The following is a 15,637-nucleotide window of genomic DNA, read 5'->3' as shown; positions in this document are numbered from 1 at the left end:
GCTCAACAACATAACAAAAGGCAACAAAATGTTAGGATTTTTCATTTTTAATTTCTAAGAGACGCTAGCACATATAATGGAGATCAGGCATTCTGGATTTAAAAGCAAAACCATTCTAGGATGAGATCATCAAAGGGCTGTAACTATACCTTGACAAAATCTGCAGTGACGATCGCTAGCTCAGTCTGTGAACCAGGTAACCACACGGCTTTGATGATGAAGTTCCCTGTTGCCAACTGGGGGTGCAAAACCAAATGATCCGACACAGAGCCTGAGCTACTGAAGGTCAGCACGTGGCAGTCCTGGACATGGTTGAAGGAACAGAATGGTTAAAAACTGATTTGGAAAGTAGCCTAATTAATTTCAGAGTTCTAATGCTGCCTTTTCTTCCCTAATATTCCCTGCCTCCAGACAGTACTCAGACTGTCTAGTAACATGTTCAAGTGTCAAGAACACACAAAGATTATTTCCAATACAAAAGAAATCTGGAAGATCTGGAAGAAATTCAGAGATTTCTTTTGTGTTCCCAATGGCTTTTAAGTTCTGATCTCAACAATGAATAAGAGAAAGTGGTGCTGAAAACAGGGGAGAGAAGGTGACTGGGGTCCATAGCTTAACAGAACCAAACCTGGATCAGGATTGTTACCTTCAGCCCACAAACAGCAAGGTAGTCCTCCTTGCACGGATTCCCCGTGAGGCTCAGCACAGTAAAGGGGACTGGGGCAGAAGCCAGGCGGGTCAGAGTCAGCTTCCTTTTGCTGGAATCTGCTTGCTTCAGGAGGGCTGAGAGCTGCAGGACAGTGATCTGCAAAGGAATAATTACCAATTTATTCTTAACCCACATCCTCTCAGAGAACACAGAGCAATAAAAAAACGTTCCTTCACTAGAGCTACTGATTCGGAGACTTTTTTGGTGGGCAAGTCTCTTAGGAAACTCCAAGACCAATACCAGTCATACATCCCCTGGTTAAAAGAATGGAATGCCTTTCATCTTCTCCTTCTAGAGATGACAAAAGAAACCAACTTCTCTTCGTATAATCAGTTCATAAAATATTTAAACAATTCCCATATACTACTGTCCCTTCTCATTTTCACTGAGAATGTTTTTGAAAGGATTTTAGAGCTATTTTAATCTCTAGTTTGTTTTTCACTTAAGGTGTGATTAAAACAACTTTACTGATAATGAAGAAGTCAGAATATAAAAAAGTGTGAGTTAGGATACTCTCCTCCAACCTCTCCTGGTTCTATAAAACACGATAAACTTCCTTGTGCCCTTAGAGGGCTGGGATGGCAGGAAAGAACTAAATAAGGATCACTGAGCCTTCCTATGAAGACTCTTCTCTCCCCACTTGTGTCCTCAGAGTGGCCAAAATGGGAAAGACTGGGAGCCACGGTGTCCTAGGAAACCACCAGTCGTTACCTTCACCTAGGGGTTCCCACAATAGAGTGGGAATTAACTATTTAGACTCTCTGTTCTAGTCACACTGGTCCTAAGTCTAATAAAGTAACTCAGGGTTCAAGTAGAAAAGTTTGTTGAGCTCTGTCCCTGAAGCTTTGCTGGAACCCAATAGACATTTTCCCTGAGGGCCAATCTGAGTATAGTCATCTATTTGTTTTGCTCAGCACCTAAGACAAACATGACCTCAAATGAAAGGGAAGGAATTGGAAGACCCACCTTGCCTTTCTCATGGCTGACAGCCAAATGCTGGCGGCGCCCATGAGGGGAGGAGAGCACACACATAGCCACCCTCCTGAGCACATGGGCGCTGATTAGCTGTCGAATTGTCTGGCCCTGGTCTCCACTGTAATTCATCCGAACATTCTCAAAGGCACCTTCCTGGGAACCTAATGTGGGAACCTGGCAAAGAGGGAAGCAGAGAGAGAAGGCAGTAATAAGGCAAAAAAGATCAAGTGGATTCATACTCATGCTATTCACGTGACTGAGACACTGCACAATTTAGTTATTCAAAAGCAACGGGACTGGGCTTCCCTGGTGGCGCAGTGGTTAAGAATCCGCCTGCCATGCAGGGGACACGGGTTTGATCCCTGGTCCGGGAAGATCCCACATGCCTCGGAGCAACTAAGCCCATGCGCTACAACTACTGAGCCTGCGCTCTAGAGCCCACGAGCCACAGCTACTGAAGCCCGCACGCCACAACCACTGAAGCCCGTGCGCCTAGAGCCTGAGCTCCGCAACAAGAGAAGCCACGAGAATGAGAAGCCCGCACACCACAACAAAGAGTAGTCCCCGCTTGCTGCAACCAGAGAAAGCCCGAGCACAGCAACGACAACACAACGCAGCCAAAAATTAATTAATTAATTAATTAAAGCAATGGATTCCAATCTCTAATCCATAGACAGCTAGGTAAATCCATCAAAATTACTGTCAGTCCAATAAGAACAATGCAGTGAATGTTGCATAAAGCTAAATTAATACAAAGTATTCACTTTTTAAAAATGTTAAAACGCCTTTTTTTTTTTGGCTGCGCCACATGGCTTGCAGGATCTTAGTTCCCTGCCCAGGGATTGAACCCAGGCCACAGCAGTGAAAGCGCCAAGTCCTAACCACTGGGCCACCAGGGAATTCCCAACTGTGACTGATGTTTAATAAAATACCAGAACATATGTGTGTGAATTACCAAGTGATTATGTTTCCCTTAAAAGCAGCCACCTTGTGAGATCTATTTGTGTACCTCACTCATTTTCACATTTCCCTTCCGGAAATGCCGACACTTTACTTCCTACTACTTTACACAGCTGCTGAAGACTCCAGGCAGACCACGCCAGGGGTCCTACAGTCAGTGCTAAGCAGCAGGTGTACAGTGGATAATGACTTACATCTTACAACCCAAGTCATAGGAAGAATTAAAGGAAGATGACCTAAAGGTAATCTATGGCTCTAAGCCGAAGAGGACAAGCATTATTTCTGTAAACAAGGTGAACCTTAGGGGAGAACATACAATAAGGAGGTATTCTATTTTACATACAGAAGAAATTTCTAACCATTATAATTTCCCCCAAATGTCGTTCCTCACATCCAGGGGTTCACATGTTTATGTGAACTGAAAAGGAAACTCACTCACTGGGTTTGTCCGAATGACCTCTGGATTCCCTTCTCTGGAAGACACACCTCACATGCTGATTTTCACACTGGATGTCACGGTATCTTAAATTCTAAGTTCTGAATGGCCAGGGGTTGACTGTTCTAAGAATATTCCTCCGAGTGTCTAGCACACTTTGGCATCTCAGTCAACGTGCTGGTTCCCACATGCACCTAACTCCCAGACCCTGACACACTCACCATCAGCTGGTCTGTCATCTCAACCACCTTGTCCACTGTGTGCAGCTCCCGGAGGGCCTGCTGAGCCCGGCTGCTGCTCCCCACAGCTGAAGCCTGCTGAAAGTTGGTCTGAATGGCATCCATGAGGAAATTGAGCATGTCTAACACGAGAGGAGCGAAGGAGAAATTGGCCTGAGAAAAATCCAAATACACAAGTGAAAAAAAAAAAAAAGAGACAGAAAAATAATGGGTCATACTCATCACCACAATCTTGCTAGTAACTACCTACAGAATCCAGAACCCACTTTCCTCACTTCAGTTTGATATTCTAGCCCTCATCTCACTCTCTCCAATAACACTGGATTTGATTCCAGTCAATACGCTATTGTGCTACTAACCGAGAGCAATCTTCCTAAACCAGGGATCCCACGTCGATATCCTACTTGGATAGGTGCTTGAACGCACCCACCATGTATAATTATATGGTGGGTATAATTATACCCACCATTTATAATTAGTTAACTTCTCCCCAATGCATCTAGAATGCCTCTAGTGAAAACTGAGAAAATAATCGCTCAAATCATTTTCTGTATTCAGATGAGAAAGCCTGACCAAGAAAGTGTGCTCTAGAGTGTTACACAACTAAAATTTACTCTCCCACAAACTTCCCAAACACTCCTCAGTCATAAATTCTTCCTTATGAAGTAGTGACTGACAACACACACTATTCATATTCCACTGGAAATCAGTAAATTTAGAGAGAGGAGAAAACAACCCCACGCCCACTAGTGGAGTCGTAAGGAGAGCCTGGTGCACTGATCGCTCATGGACCAGCTGGCCAGGCTCTGTGCTCTGGCCCCCGTGCTGGACGCCACCGGAGCCCACCTGGTTCTGCAGCTCCTCCCGGCAGCCCTCCACTGTGCGGCACAGGCTGCTCTTCTTGGGCTTCTCTTCATCAGCAACCTTTCCGTCACTGATGGTGACTTTGGCCTTGTCAGCCGGGGAGGTGCTGGTGTGGCGCACGAGACTCTCTGAAACTCTGGGTTCACTCTGAAATGCTGACTCCTTCATGGTGGAGCTCATGCCGCTGCTGGGAGTTCGCTTCACTAGAGCCTAGGGACACAAAACGTCAGAGGCCCCAAGTCTTGCCACAAGCATAGATGAAATACTGCCTAAGATGCTGAAGGAAAATCTGACCCAAAGGAGACACTGGCTAACCATTTAAAGATTATCCAAAAGCCTTAATTCTGATCTTCATTGTATTCACCTAATGTCTGGTACTTTACCTACTCAGAGCAATAGGTCTTGAAATTGTGGAGGGGGTCTTTGAAAAAACTGCAAGATCTCTAAGGACATTGCAAGTTCTAATATTCTAAGTGAAGTGCGTAGGCCATGACTATATAGCTAATCAATGACAACCAGAACTTAGTCCTAGACCCAGGCCACCATGAAGGTGACATGGGAATTTCCCAGTTTGGCTTAAGCATTTGTGTCACAAGTCACCCTTTATAGCCGAGAGAATGTTCCAATCTCTCACCAGACAGCTGCCATCTTCCTTGGCTCCACAGTCACAGAAGAAGGATCCATACTTGGCATAGGAAATCTCATGATCCTTGTGGCACACCTTGGCACATACTGTACACACACCCACCCCATCAACCATTTTGCAGGTGTGACAGTGGTACCTACGAAGAATGAGAACCAGTCAATGAGCCCAGAAGTCCCAACAATCAAGGCCCAGCAAACCCTCACCTGAAACGAAAAACTACTCTTACCAATGCTGGTTCATGAATTCTTTCTGAGTGATGGTAAAAGTGCACAATTTATTGCAAAGAGAATCTTCATCCTTCAAAGATAATAAATAGTTTTAATCGGAAATATATCCTTCTACACAGGGACCCATAAAAACACACCCTACGGAGAGTAAACCACTGACTCATAAATGACCAGTAGAAACCTACTCCAACTGGAGATAGCTTGCAGGCTATAAATATGCTGCAATTTCAGGTGAGACCTTAAGGTTTTGTGGCTAAGAAAAAAATAAATCTTACGCTTTCTCTACAAGGAAGCTCACACCATCCCCATGAAGACTCATCTTTGAAACTCCATTTTGGATGCAAAAACCAAGGAACTGCATGACAGGTGCCTCTCGATGGAGGAAGGCATGTGTTTATTAAACGGTCCTTCCCCTAGGAGATCAGAGCCCTACAGCTTGCTCTGCAGGCCTGGAAAGTCAGCCTGGCATTAGTCATGTAAGCTGTGAGAAAGCAGCAAGGGCTGGGAAGAGTTCTGAAGCTCTCAGGGGCTAGAGGGAGGGCCAAAGGATTGTTAGTGTGAGCTCTGCAAGTCCGATCAGTCATGACCATGGTGGTTACTTTACTTACTGAATCCTCAGCCTGGGAGTCTTCCTCTTCCACTGCCAGCTCCTCCACCCAGTCTGAGTCCACTTCAATGGCCCGCTCTTCCCCATCCACTGAGAGGTGACTTGGGCCTTGACCGTTACTCTGGCTCAAGGCATTGGTGACATCAGCCAAGTAAGACATAACATGGCAGGTACACTCCAGGACTACCACATGCTGTAAGAGAAGACCACCACACCACGGAAACCTCAGTTCTCCATATTCGGTTATTATGTAAACTGTGTTTTCTCAAGCTTTTTCCAATAAAGCTCAATATCAAAGGAATAGTATAAAAGCAGAGAAGAAAAACAACATGTTTTAATTATCTATTTCCTCAGCTCGTAGCACTATGACTACATGTAGTTGGTCAATAAACTGTACTGAATCGGTGTGATTCGTTCTTTCTTAAGCACAAAGACAACTCTTTAAAAAATTTTATAAAATGAAGTACGATGGAAATCAAGAAAAAAAAGTTAAAATGGAGACAAAAATCATTCAAGAAAAAAATAGACTGATACAAAGAACAGACTGGTGGTGCCAGAGGCAGTGGGTAGGAGGGTGGGCGAAATGGGTGATGGGGGTCAAAAGGTACAAACTTCCAGTTATAAAATAAATAAGTCATGGGGATGTAATGTCCAACATAGTGACTAGAGTTAATAAATACTATTGTATGCATATCTGAAAGTTATGAAGAGTAGGTCTTAAAAGTCCTCATTGCAAGAAAAAACAAATTTTGTTAACTACGTATGGTGATGTATTAACTAGACTTACTGTGATCATTCTGCAATAAAAACAAATATCAAATCATTATGTTGTACATCTGAAACTAATATAATATTCTATGTCAATTACACCTCAAGAAAAAAGAAAAAAAGCTATATTAAAAGTATGAATAAGCTCTCATTGGCTTTTTTCCTGCTGTTACCATTTTTTTTAACCATTAGTGGAAGGTATTTAAATTACTGGGTTTTTAATTAATGCAGTAGGGGAGGAATAGCTTCAGAGATCAAGGGAAAATTTTTCCAGCATATCACTGCAGATAGTTCGTGCTTGCCTAAAAAAACCCAAAAGTCTGGCATCAAAGCCTCAGATTTCTAAGTTCCTTCACTCTGCACTCTTACCATTTCAGTGTGGAAAGGATAAAAATCAGCAAGAAAGCAGGGAGAGATGAATGGTGCTGTGGTGGGTCAGATGCCAGTTATCTGCTCTTAGCCACTATGTCAGGTTCATGGGTTGGGTGGGGGAAGAAAATGCCTGAATGCAAGATTTCTGCCAGTTTCCACCCTTTTTCTCAGCACAGTGACCTGAACTTTCAGGTAAAGTAAACAATTCTAGCATCTGGACTGAAGCTGAGGAGGGAGACCGTAACTCCGTATAACACTCAGAGCACACAGTTCCAATGCAGGAGCAGGGGACAATTTTCCAGAGCATGCCAATACCTAAAAATAGCAGGAATTCACTGTTTTAAGAAGGACTCTGTTGGATGTCTGCTTACCAGAATATTTCCTTCCTATCACTTCTTGCCACCGAGGAGAGGCCTAAGGGCATGCAGTTAGCAATTACACACTTCCAGGCCTTTGAGATTATAGGCCTTATCCTCTGTAGGCTAGCCAGGGACAGAAACCAACAGGAAGGAGACTTCCACCTGGCCACAAAGATAAGAATCACCACTCCCTGACTGCTGTCACTCCTCACTTGTCTTACCTTTCCATGCATTACATTGGCATTCAGTTTTTCGACCACATTCTTCTGTGACAGGTATTTCTTGCTGTCCCAAAGGAAAAAAAAGGAGGGGGGGGACACACAAAATCATCTAAGGAATCAAAGAAAGGAAGCATCTTCACATATCTCACATCAATTTGTGGACACTGTGAACCAAAGGCATTCTTAGAAAATTATGTGGGTAATCAGAAGTTGGGGGCTCTGTTCCTATCAGTGGCAGGTGGTACACTTTCCCCAAGACTTCCCCCAGGAATAATGAACAGAAAATCCTACTAATAAAATAATGACGATTAAATCTAAACTGAACAGTCACTGGCTACTCCCTCAATCCCCAATAAAAAAGTAGAGATTCAAATTTCTTTTATACTCACTCTGAGCTACAGAAAATAGCCTGTAATTAATTATCCCCCTTTTCTCTAAGAGCAATGTTGTAACATACAGATGCATTCCTCCAATTTCACCCTCTTACCATCTACTCAGCCAGTCCACAGCAGCATTATGAAGCTGAAGATGGCCAGCACCTTGACCTGCACTGGCCAGGGTAGCCATCACAACCATGAGTTCAGGGAAACCAGTCCCATCACCATTGGCCAGCATCTCTGTTGCCATGGGGATCAGGGTGCCCAACAGCACAGCACACACACCTTCCCCGACTTGGCTGATAGAGAAGAAATAGGAAGTTGGTAAGTAATCAACAGGAATCTGACTGTACACTTCTAAATTTATAAGAGTTAATTAAGGAGTTTAAATTTAAACATTAAATGCATGACTATACACACTAAGCCCAGTTGTGGACTTGGGCTACTAGAGCACAAAACACTCATCCCCGTTACAGCTGACACGCCAAGTCACTGCAAAAGTTCTTCCATGGGAAAAATCAAGAAGAGCCACTAGATTCCTCGAGTCTACTGAGGAGGAGCTATGGGGTCACTGAACATGCTCACAACTGATTCCTAAAAGAAAGACAGCGGCATGATCTCACCTTATTTCTGGGGCCGTTAGAACATGTGAAATAAATGCAGGTGCCCTACCTGTTTTCCCGAACAATGTACGTGGTCAACAACTGTAGCAGCTGCCTGTTCTCCTGGATCACATCCAGCTGATCGGAATCTTTGGGGGGCGATGCAGTCATGCGGGTGAGCCAGGCCTGGAGACGCACAGGCTCCACGCAAGCCAGCTGTGCCAGGGAACCACAGAGATGCAGAAGGCTCGGGTTAGGGCTCTTCTCAGCTGGAGACAGACCGAGAGGCGAAGGTCAGTGAAGGAGGGCGGGGGAAAGGAAGGAAGGCACAGACTGTGAGCCTGGAAAGGAGGAAAGGCTCCAAGGAAGTTTTCGACTTCCTTCCAAACTATCTCTGAGGGATTCTCTCCACATGTTAGCATTTTCATGCCATAGTTATACTTGGGCAGAAGATAGGCACAGTCATTAGCTGGACATCAAAGTTCCCTTAAGAAGATTACTAAAAGCTGTCACTCACTCAGCTGGAAGAGTTTGGTGAAGAATTTCAAAACTCGGTTACAGAATTTAGCAGAGAGGTTCTCATTGGCTGTTGCCATCATGACCTGCACAAGTTCTCCACTGAAAGGCAAGAGGGTAAAAATGGAAGAATCACATTAAGCTTCACATAAAATTAGGCATCCGTTTCTATTTCTTCACAATCTCATCCCCTCTAGGGGAACTGGTCATTTGTGAGTCAACAATGCCAGGTGTTCATGAAATCAACCCCCTCCACCAATAACCTCAAGGAGTCAGCAGTTAACTGAAGTCCTCCCAGAGGTACAAACACCTAAGCAGACTTTTGTATTCCCTGAGAAAGAACACCCAAGTCAACAAAGACAGGTCCCTACTTCCAGGAGATATTCAAAAATGTTCACTGAGGAGAACAAAATATAGCTCACCTGTCAGAGAAAAATTCCTCCATAGCTTTACGAGCCTGACTGCTTTCCAGTTGCTTTTCCAAATACTGGAGACATTCTTCTAAGATGGATTCATCCAGTCCACTGAAAATCCAAAAGAAAAATTAACTACCAGAAACAAGGGCTGTTTCAATGTCCTGCTAATCCTGACCTTTAAAAATCCAAAGTCTGTTTACGGCTACACCTTTTGAGGGCAATATTCAATTCTGTTTTGTCAAAGTTTAGCATAAACCCTGGCATACAGTAGGTGCTCAATAAATTTTTGAGGAATTAAACTGAAATAAAATTTTAAAATTCCTAAAATCTGAGATAACTGATGTAGTCGATGGCTAAGAGTTCCAAGAATCACTGCTGTTATTTCAAACTTTTAGAAAGAGGAAGGAAGGGAGGGAAACACTGAAGGGGGGAGGGGGGACGAAAGAGAAGTGAGGAGGGAGAGAAAAAGAAAAGGCAGCCCCTGATGAAAACCTGGATTCCCCAACAACAAAAAGGCAGGAAATCCCAATACGTGGAACCCTTTATCTGTACAGTTCTCAGTGGGATAAAACTGTAACTTATTCACCTGTTCTGTAAGACTCTCCTACATCAACATGGCCTACACTATCAAGGTCAAACAATGCTATGAGACCGCCTAAGTCCACAGAACACCTATCTCAGAAGCATGGTTACAAAAATATGAGAAATTTTATCATGCTCCTTTGTACACTTCATCACATCTAGTACAGCATGTTTATTCCTAAGAATTAATTACAAAAGAAGATTCCAAGTAACCTTTCATGCGTGTCCACAAGAACACAAAACACACACAAGTATAGAACTTTCTGTTAAAAAGCACAATCATAATCTATTAATTAACAACATAAAAAAGCTAGTGTTTCATTGATGGTAGCAGGAGGTCACAGGAACCGGAGGCTTCTCCCCAGTCAGGCTCACCTATTGGGATCTGCATGATTAGCCAGAATGTTGTAACAGCCAGTGATTAGTTTCTCATAAACGCGAGCCAAGAACTCATCAGACTCTGCAGGGCCCAAGATGCGCTCCAGAGAGTTGCTACTGATCTCAGCGACACTCTCAGTGCTCGACTCCAGAAGAAGGGGAAGCAGGGTCCGAATTACCTGTGGCGGGTTCATCTCATCGGACCAACTTCAGCAAAGAAAACAGAACCAAATTAGTGAATATACTCCTCTCAAAAGCTGCGAGGGGAGAGGGCAATCTACTCATTTACTGAGAAGGGCTTTTTTCCTTTGATAGTTGTTTTTTATATAGGTATAGTCATGCAACTTCATGGTCTCCTTTCTCATTATCATATCAGAAGTTAAAATCATTTCCATATGAAAAGTTCACTTATTAAGATGTTAAATTAATACTATAAGATGTATTTTATAATATTTAGAAAAGAAAATTAACTGAAACCTAAACTAGTAACCCTCCCAGACAACCTTTCTAGAAGAATTCCCAGGACTCTGGATCACTTTTAAGGCAATGAGATATAGGACTTTACCCGTGACCTATGTACAGGAAAACAAAATAGTCCCTCCACTGGCCTGCCCTTAGTCTCCACGATGGCAGCATCTAACTTCCGCAACGAATCTGGAGAAGCACGACTTCAAATACATCATTGTCACCTTGAAACTTAAACCCAGAGTACCTCCAAATCACAATATGGTTTAAAACCAGCATGCCTTTTCTGAAACATACTACACAGAAGGAGGGGGGAGGTACTCGGCTGCCCTTCACATCTAAGCCAAAAATCATTCTAGGTAAACGTTCATACTCTAAGGCAACAGACTCTCTCTGCTATAGCAGGCAAAAAAAGTATTATTATGCAGTTATTAAAATTCTCATTGTCTTCCCTTAGCTGTGACAGAATACAGGAGTAGAGAGCACTTAGGGCTACGTAAAAGGTACTCACACTATAAGATCTCCAGTCAACCTGACCAGTGAGAGGAGGGTGTGCTTCAGCGAAGCAGCCAGGGGCAGACTCTGGCCACAAAGAGTCCCCAGGTGAGCGGCCTGCACAGCACTGATGTAACTCTCAGAAGGGATGGTGTCATTGGCAAAGGCATTGCGCTGAAAGGAGGCAAAGCAGACATCAACAGATAGACCATCTATCTCCCAGGACCAAATTCTTACGTGAGAAAAAAGAAATCATGATGACATAACCGAAGACCCCATTGAGATTTACAGACAATGACTCTATTCAGTACACACTCTTATTCATCCTGGGAAGGAAAGTGGGGTGGAGTAAAGGAAACAGTTAACAAATTTTAATTAGCACAAAGTCGAGTTAAAATTTAAAAGTTAAAGTTAAGCTAAGGGCTTCCGTGGTGGCGCAGTGGTTGAGAGTCCGCCTGCAGATGCAGGGGACACGGGTTCGTGCCCCGGTCCGGGAAGATCCCACATGCCGCGGAGCAGCTGGGCCCGTGAGCCATGGCCGCTGAGCCTGCACGTCCGGAGCCTGTGCTCCGGGAGAGGCCACAACAGTGGGAGGCCCGCGAACGGCAAAAAAAAAAAAAAAAAAAGTTAAGCTAAAATTTAGTTAGTACATAGTTAAGATACCCAATACCACTTTTCAAATAATTAGAATGTATTATATTTAACATTAAAACTATGTTTGTTTGCCTCTAGTAACTGAGAAAGATCTGGATTTTACAATGCATCTGGGTCCACATTACAAATATCTTAATTATCCTTGCACTATAGCTCTGGGTGATGTAAACAGAGGTCACGATTACAAAGCAGGGATAACTAGATTATAACACTTGGCTTTTCCAAAGAACTGTAATAACGCAATAATCTGTTAATAGAGGTAATCTGAGTAGAGCACACAGAAAGATCAAGGAAACTAACAGAGGACTCAACAGCCTTCCAAAAGCCTAGAGAACTTAAAAGCTACCCCATAAAATTATGTATGACAAAAGGAGCAGGCTCTTGACATATAACCTAAAAGGAAAGGAAATGGTTAACATTTACTGAGAATTCATGTCACAGATAATGGGCTAAGCACTTTACATTTAATATCCTTAATCCTTACATCCCAGTATTTAGCAGATGAAGAAACTGAGGCTCCTAGTAGTTGACCCTTAAGTACCACAGGGGTTAGGGGTGCTGACTGTGCAGTCAAAAATCCATTTACAACTTTATAGTCAGCCCCCCATATGTGCAGTTCCACAGCCACAGATTCAACCAACCACAGATCATTTAGTACTGCAGTCCATATTTAGTGAAAAAAATCCTGTGTAAGTGGACCCATGCTGTTCAACCCTGTATTGTTCAAGGGTCCACTGTAATAAAGCAGTTATTCTATAACCCAGTAACAGACTTCTTATTCTTAGCAAAATGATCATATGAGTACCATTTGAGTAATTCAAGGCCTTGATTATTGATTCAGCCATAGCAAGTACTACTGCAGCATATTAAGATCTCTTGGTAGCTAGTTTAAGCCTAAAGAGTAAGAAGAGAACACAGAAACAGAACAGTGCTCCTAATTTCTACTCCTGGGAACAGACAGACGCTCACCCAGGATCCAATGTTTGGAAACTCATTGGTGTTGATGTTGTTCCAGGATTCACACACAGCCTGCACCGAAGATGGTAAATTCTGAACCAGTGTTGGACCTGGAGGAGACAGAAAGGACAAGGAGTCATCGTAAGAGAGAAAGAATGACACTCAGCATTTTAAAAGCCAAGCCCAAATGCAGAGAGAAACACATCACAGCCCGGGCTGTCAAAATAATTACTAAGATAGCTTAGATGGATATTTATTTCAGTAGCAGCACTATGTCCAAGAACTTGCTAATTGCTTAACAGCTAACAATCTCAATTGTAAGGTTTTCATTTCCCATTGTATTCACTTTTTAACCTTGCAAGTAAAGAAGACAACTGAATAAAAGATGCAAAGTGAGAGCAAGTCACTACAAGTCACTATTAAACATCTAGACCTTCTATGAATAGGTATCACTTTGATCTCTTTTCTACTTAACACAAATCATGAGGGCAGGGATCATTAATGCACATTAAGAACAGTATTCAAAGAAGTAATGGAATTAAATTTCTAAAAGTGAGAATATCTGAACATTAAAAGGGTCCCTGAAGCTTGAAATTCAGGAATACACAAATGCCTGTAAATTTTAAAGGGTAACTATTGCACTTAACTCCAATCCTGCTCAAGTCCTTTTGATTCCCCAACCTAAATTTCGATTAGATCATTCCGAACACAAGGAAGAAGTTCTCCCAAGCACTAAGCGGTAACTTGCTAGTTTTCCTAATCTCTATAAATGAAAAGAACAAAGGTCTTTGCCAACAGCGAAATAGCCTAATGCCTTGGAATCAAGTTATCTTGGTTTGGATCCCAGCTCTGCCACTTGCAAGATGTAGGATTTGGGCAAATAACTTCTCTAAGCCTCAATTTCCTAATGAGTAATGGGGGATAATAACAAAACTTACCTAATAAGGTTACTGTGAAGATCAAAACAGATAAACCTATGTCAATGCTTGACACTCAGAAAGATTCCAATAAATGATAAATGCAGTAGACAGGTAGAAAGGGAGAAAAATAGCACTATTAGTCATACTAGTGTTAACAGTCTTATTCAAAAGCACATTCACTTACCCAGAGTGTTCGCCTTGCACCTACTAGAGCCAATAGCCAAAACAGCAGCAAAGCCGTGCAATTTCTCCTGGGAAGGTTTTTCAGTGGATCCCTCCTCATTAAAGTTTTGCAGCAAATAGGCTCTGGAGAAAAAAATAGGGGGTTATGTCAAAGCTGAAGGAATCTAGTGCCATTCTGGTTAGGAAAAACTAACCCGAGACAAATCGAAAAACCTTTATCTCAGTTGGGTCTCCTAAGAATTACAATGGGTAATTGTTTCCCAAAGAATATGCCATCCTCTGAAATGCTTACAAAACTCAATTTCCAGGACGTATCTACCACACTCTTCCTGGCCTCAGAAGACTGGCAATGTATATATTAAAGGCTCTGAGAAGTATTATTTTTTCTTTTTTAAAAAAAGCACTTCCTAAACTTATTTGCCAGGAACATGTATTAACAGCTCAGTTTAGAAAGTCTTAGCCTGATGGGCCAGATTAGAGCCTAGACACTCTCAGAGGGCAGTGACTCGGTCAGCTTTGCTACCACTGTACCCCCAACACCTAGAAAAGTACTTGACATGTAGCAAACACTCTCACTTGTCATTCAAGTTTATTGCTCATATTCGTTCAAAAATTTTGCCTCAAGCAATAGTCCTCTGTCTACTGCAAAGCATTCACACTAAGACATTAGTTAAGTTTTACAACGATCTAAGTCCCTTTCACCATCAACGCCCCATAAAACAGGAACTGAACAGTGAAATCCTACAGGGACCAGATAAAGTAAATGAGCTTAAAGGGGCCCAGTGAGAATGGCTAACGAGAAGCAGCCAGTCCTTAGCTGCAGTTTGTCACTGTCATGTGGGAAGACATGCCCAGTTTTGGCAGTTCTTCCAAAGGAAGAAAAGCCAGAAATCTTGACTTGTGAATAAATTCCCAATTTTTATAAATGAATTCTAAAATATTTAAGCATCACGCAGAATAAACAAAGCAAGTCTACAGGGTGTGTAATTTGCAATCTTTATTACAGAAAGGGCTGGGTTTCAAAATACTCTCTAGGGGATTTCCCTGGTAGTGCAGTAGTTAAGACTCTGTGCTCCCAATGCAGGGGGCCCGGGTTCGATCCTGGTCAGGGAACTAGACCCCACATGCATGCTGCAACTAACAGTTCGCACGCCACAACTAAGGAGCCTGCCTGCCGCAACTAAGACCCGGAGCAACCAAATAAATAAATGAATATTTTTTAAAAATACTCTCTAACTCATTAAGAAAATTTTTTCTCTACCTACATACCATGAAATTTAAAGAGCTTCATCTTAGTAAATAACAGAAATGATAGTGTTTGGAAAAATTACATTATCTTTCTTTGCACCCTACAAAAAAGTGCTAGAAAATATTTAAAGATGAAAGTAAACCACCCAAGCATCTGCATTCCCCCATCTCCGACATCTCTGGGCAGGCAGCCCATCACACCTAGTGAATGATGCGTAGGTGTCAATGAGCTGCAGTGTGGCTGGAAGCAGGTTCTTGGTGATCTCAGATGACTTATGAGGATCGGTCTCGGCAGCCATCTTAGAAAAATGTTCATCCAGAGAGACCTGGACCTTCGAGATAGCAGCATCGAGGGTGTAGATGGACTGCAGACTGGGAACTTCATGGAGCTGCAAGATGGTGGTACAGTCGATGCTACAGAAGGACGAGATCTTTAAAGATACACAAGATATTAATTAGTT

At 42.7% G+C, this 15,637-nt stretch overlaps 1 protein-coding gene across 10 annotated transcripts in view; it reads right to left on the bottom strand.

Annotated features, from left to right (window-relative positions):
- UBR4 (ubiquitin protein ligase E3 component n-recognin 4) overlaps positions 1–15,637 on the bottom strand; it is a 127,950-nt gene that overhangs the window by 79,363 nt on the left and 32,950 nt on the right. For all 10 annotated transcript variants that reach the window (XM_033433099.2, XM_033433101.2, XM_033433102.2 and 7 more), the window contains exons 25-42: positions 15,378–15,607; positions 13,930–14,051; positions 12,838–12,935; positions 11,231–11,388; positions 10,252–10,461; positions 9,301–9,402; positions 8,880–8,980; positions 8,433–8,631; positions 7,871–8,059; positions 7,384–7,447; positions 5,665–5,856; positions 5,056–5,126; positions 4,818–4,965; positions 4,166–4,393; positions 3,302–3,472; positions 1,676–1,858; positions 647–805; positions 150–302 (exon numbers count right to left, since the gene is read on the bottom strand). In XM_033433099.2, the coding sequence (XP_033288990.2) occupies positions 150–302; positions 647–805; positions 1,676–1,858; positions 3,302–3,472; positions 4,166–4,393; positions 4,818–4,965; positions 5,056–5,126; positions 5,665–5,856; positions 7,384–7,447; positions 7,871–8,059; positions 8,433–8,631; positions 8,880–8,980; positions 9,301–9,402; positions 10,252–10,461; positions 11,231–11,388; positions 12,838–12,935; positions 13,930–14,051; positions 15,378–15,607 (2,778 nt within the window). The remainder of the gene's footprint in view (positions 1–149; positions 303–646; positions 806–1,675; positions 1,859–3,301; positions 3,473–4,165; positions 4,394–4,817; positions 4,966–5,055; positions 5,127–5,664; positions 5,857–7,383; positions 7,448–7,870; positions 8,060–8,432; positions 8,632–8,879; positions 8,981–9,300; positions 9,403–10,251; positions 10,462–11,230; positions 11,389–12,837; positions 12,936–13,929; positions 14,052–15,377; positions 15,608–15,637) is intronic.

Source organism: Orcinus orca, chromosome 1 (assembly GCF_937001465.1).
Source record: "Orcinus orca chromosome 1, mOrcOrc1.1, whole genome shotgun sequence".
Lineage (NCBI taxonomy): Eukaryota > Metazoa > Chordata > Mammalia > Artiodactyla > Delphinidae > Orcinus > Orcinus orca.
Note: the sequence above shows the minus strand (reverse complement) of the source record. Positions and strands in the feature narration are given on the sequence as shown.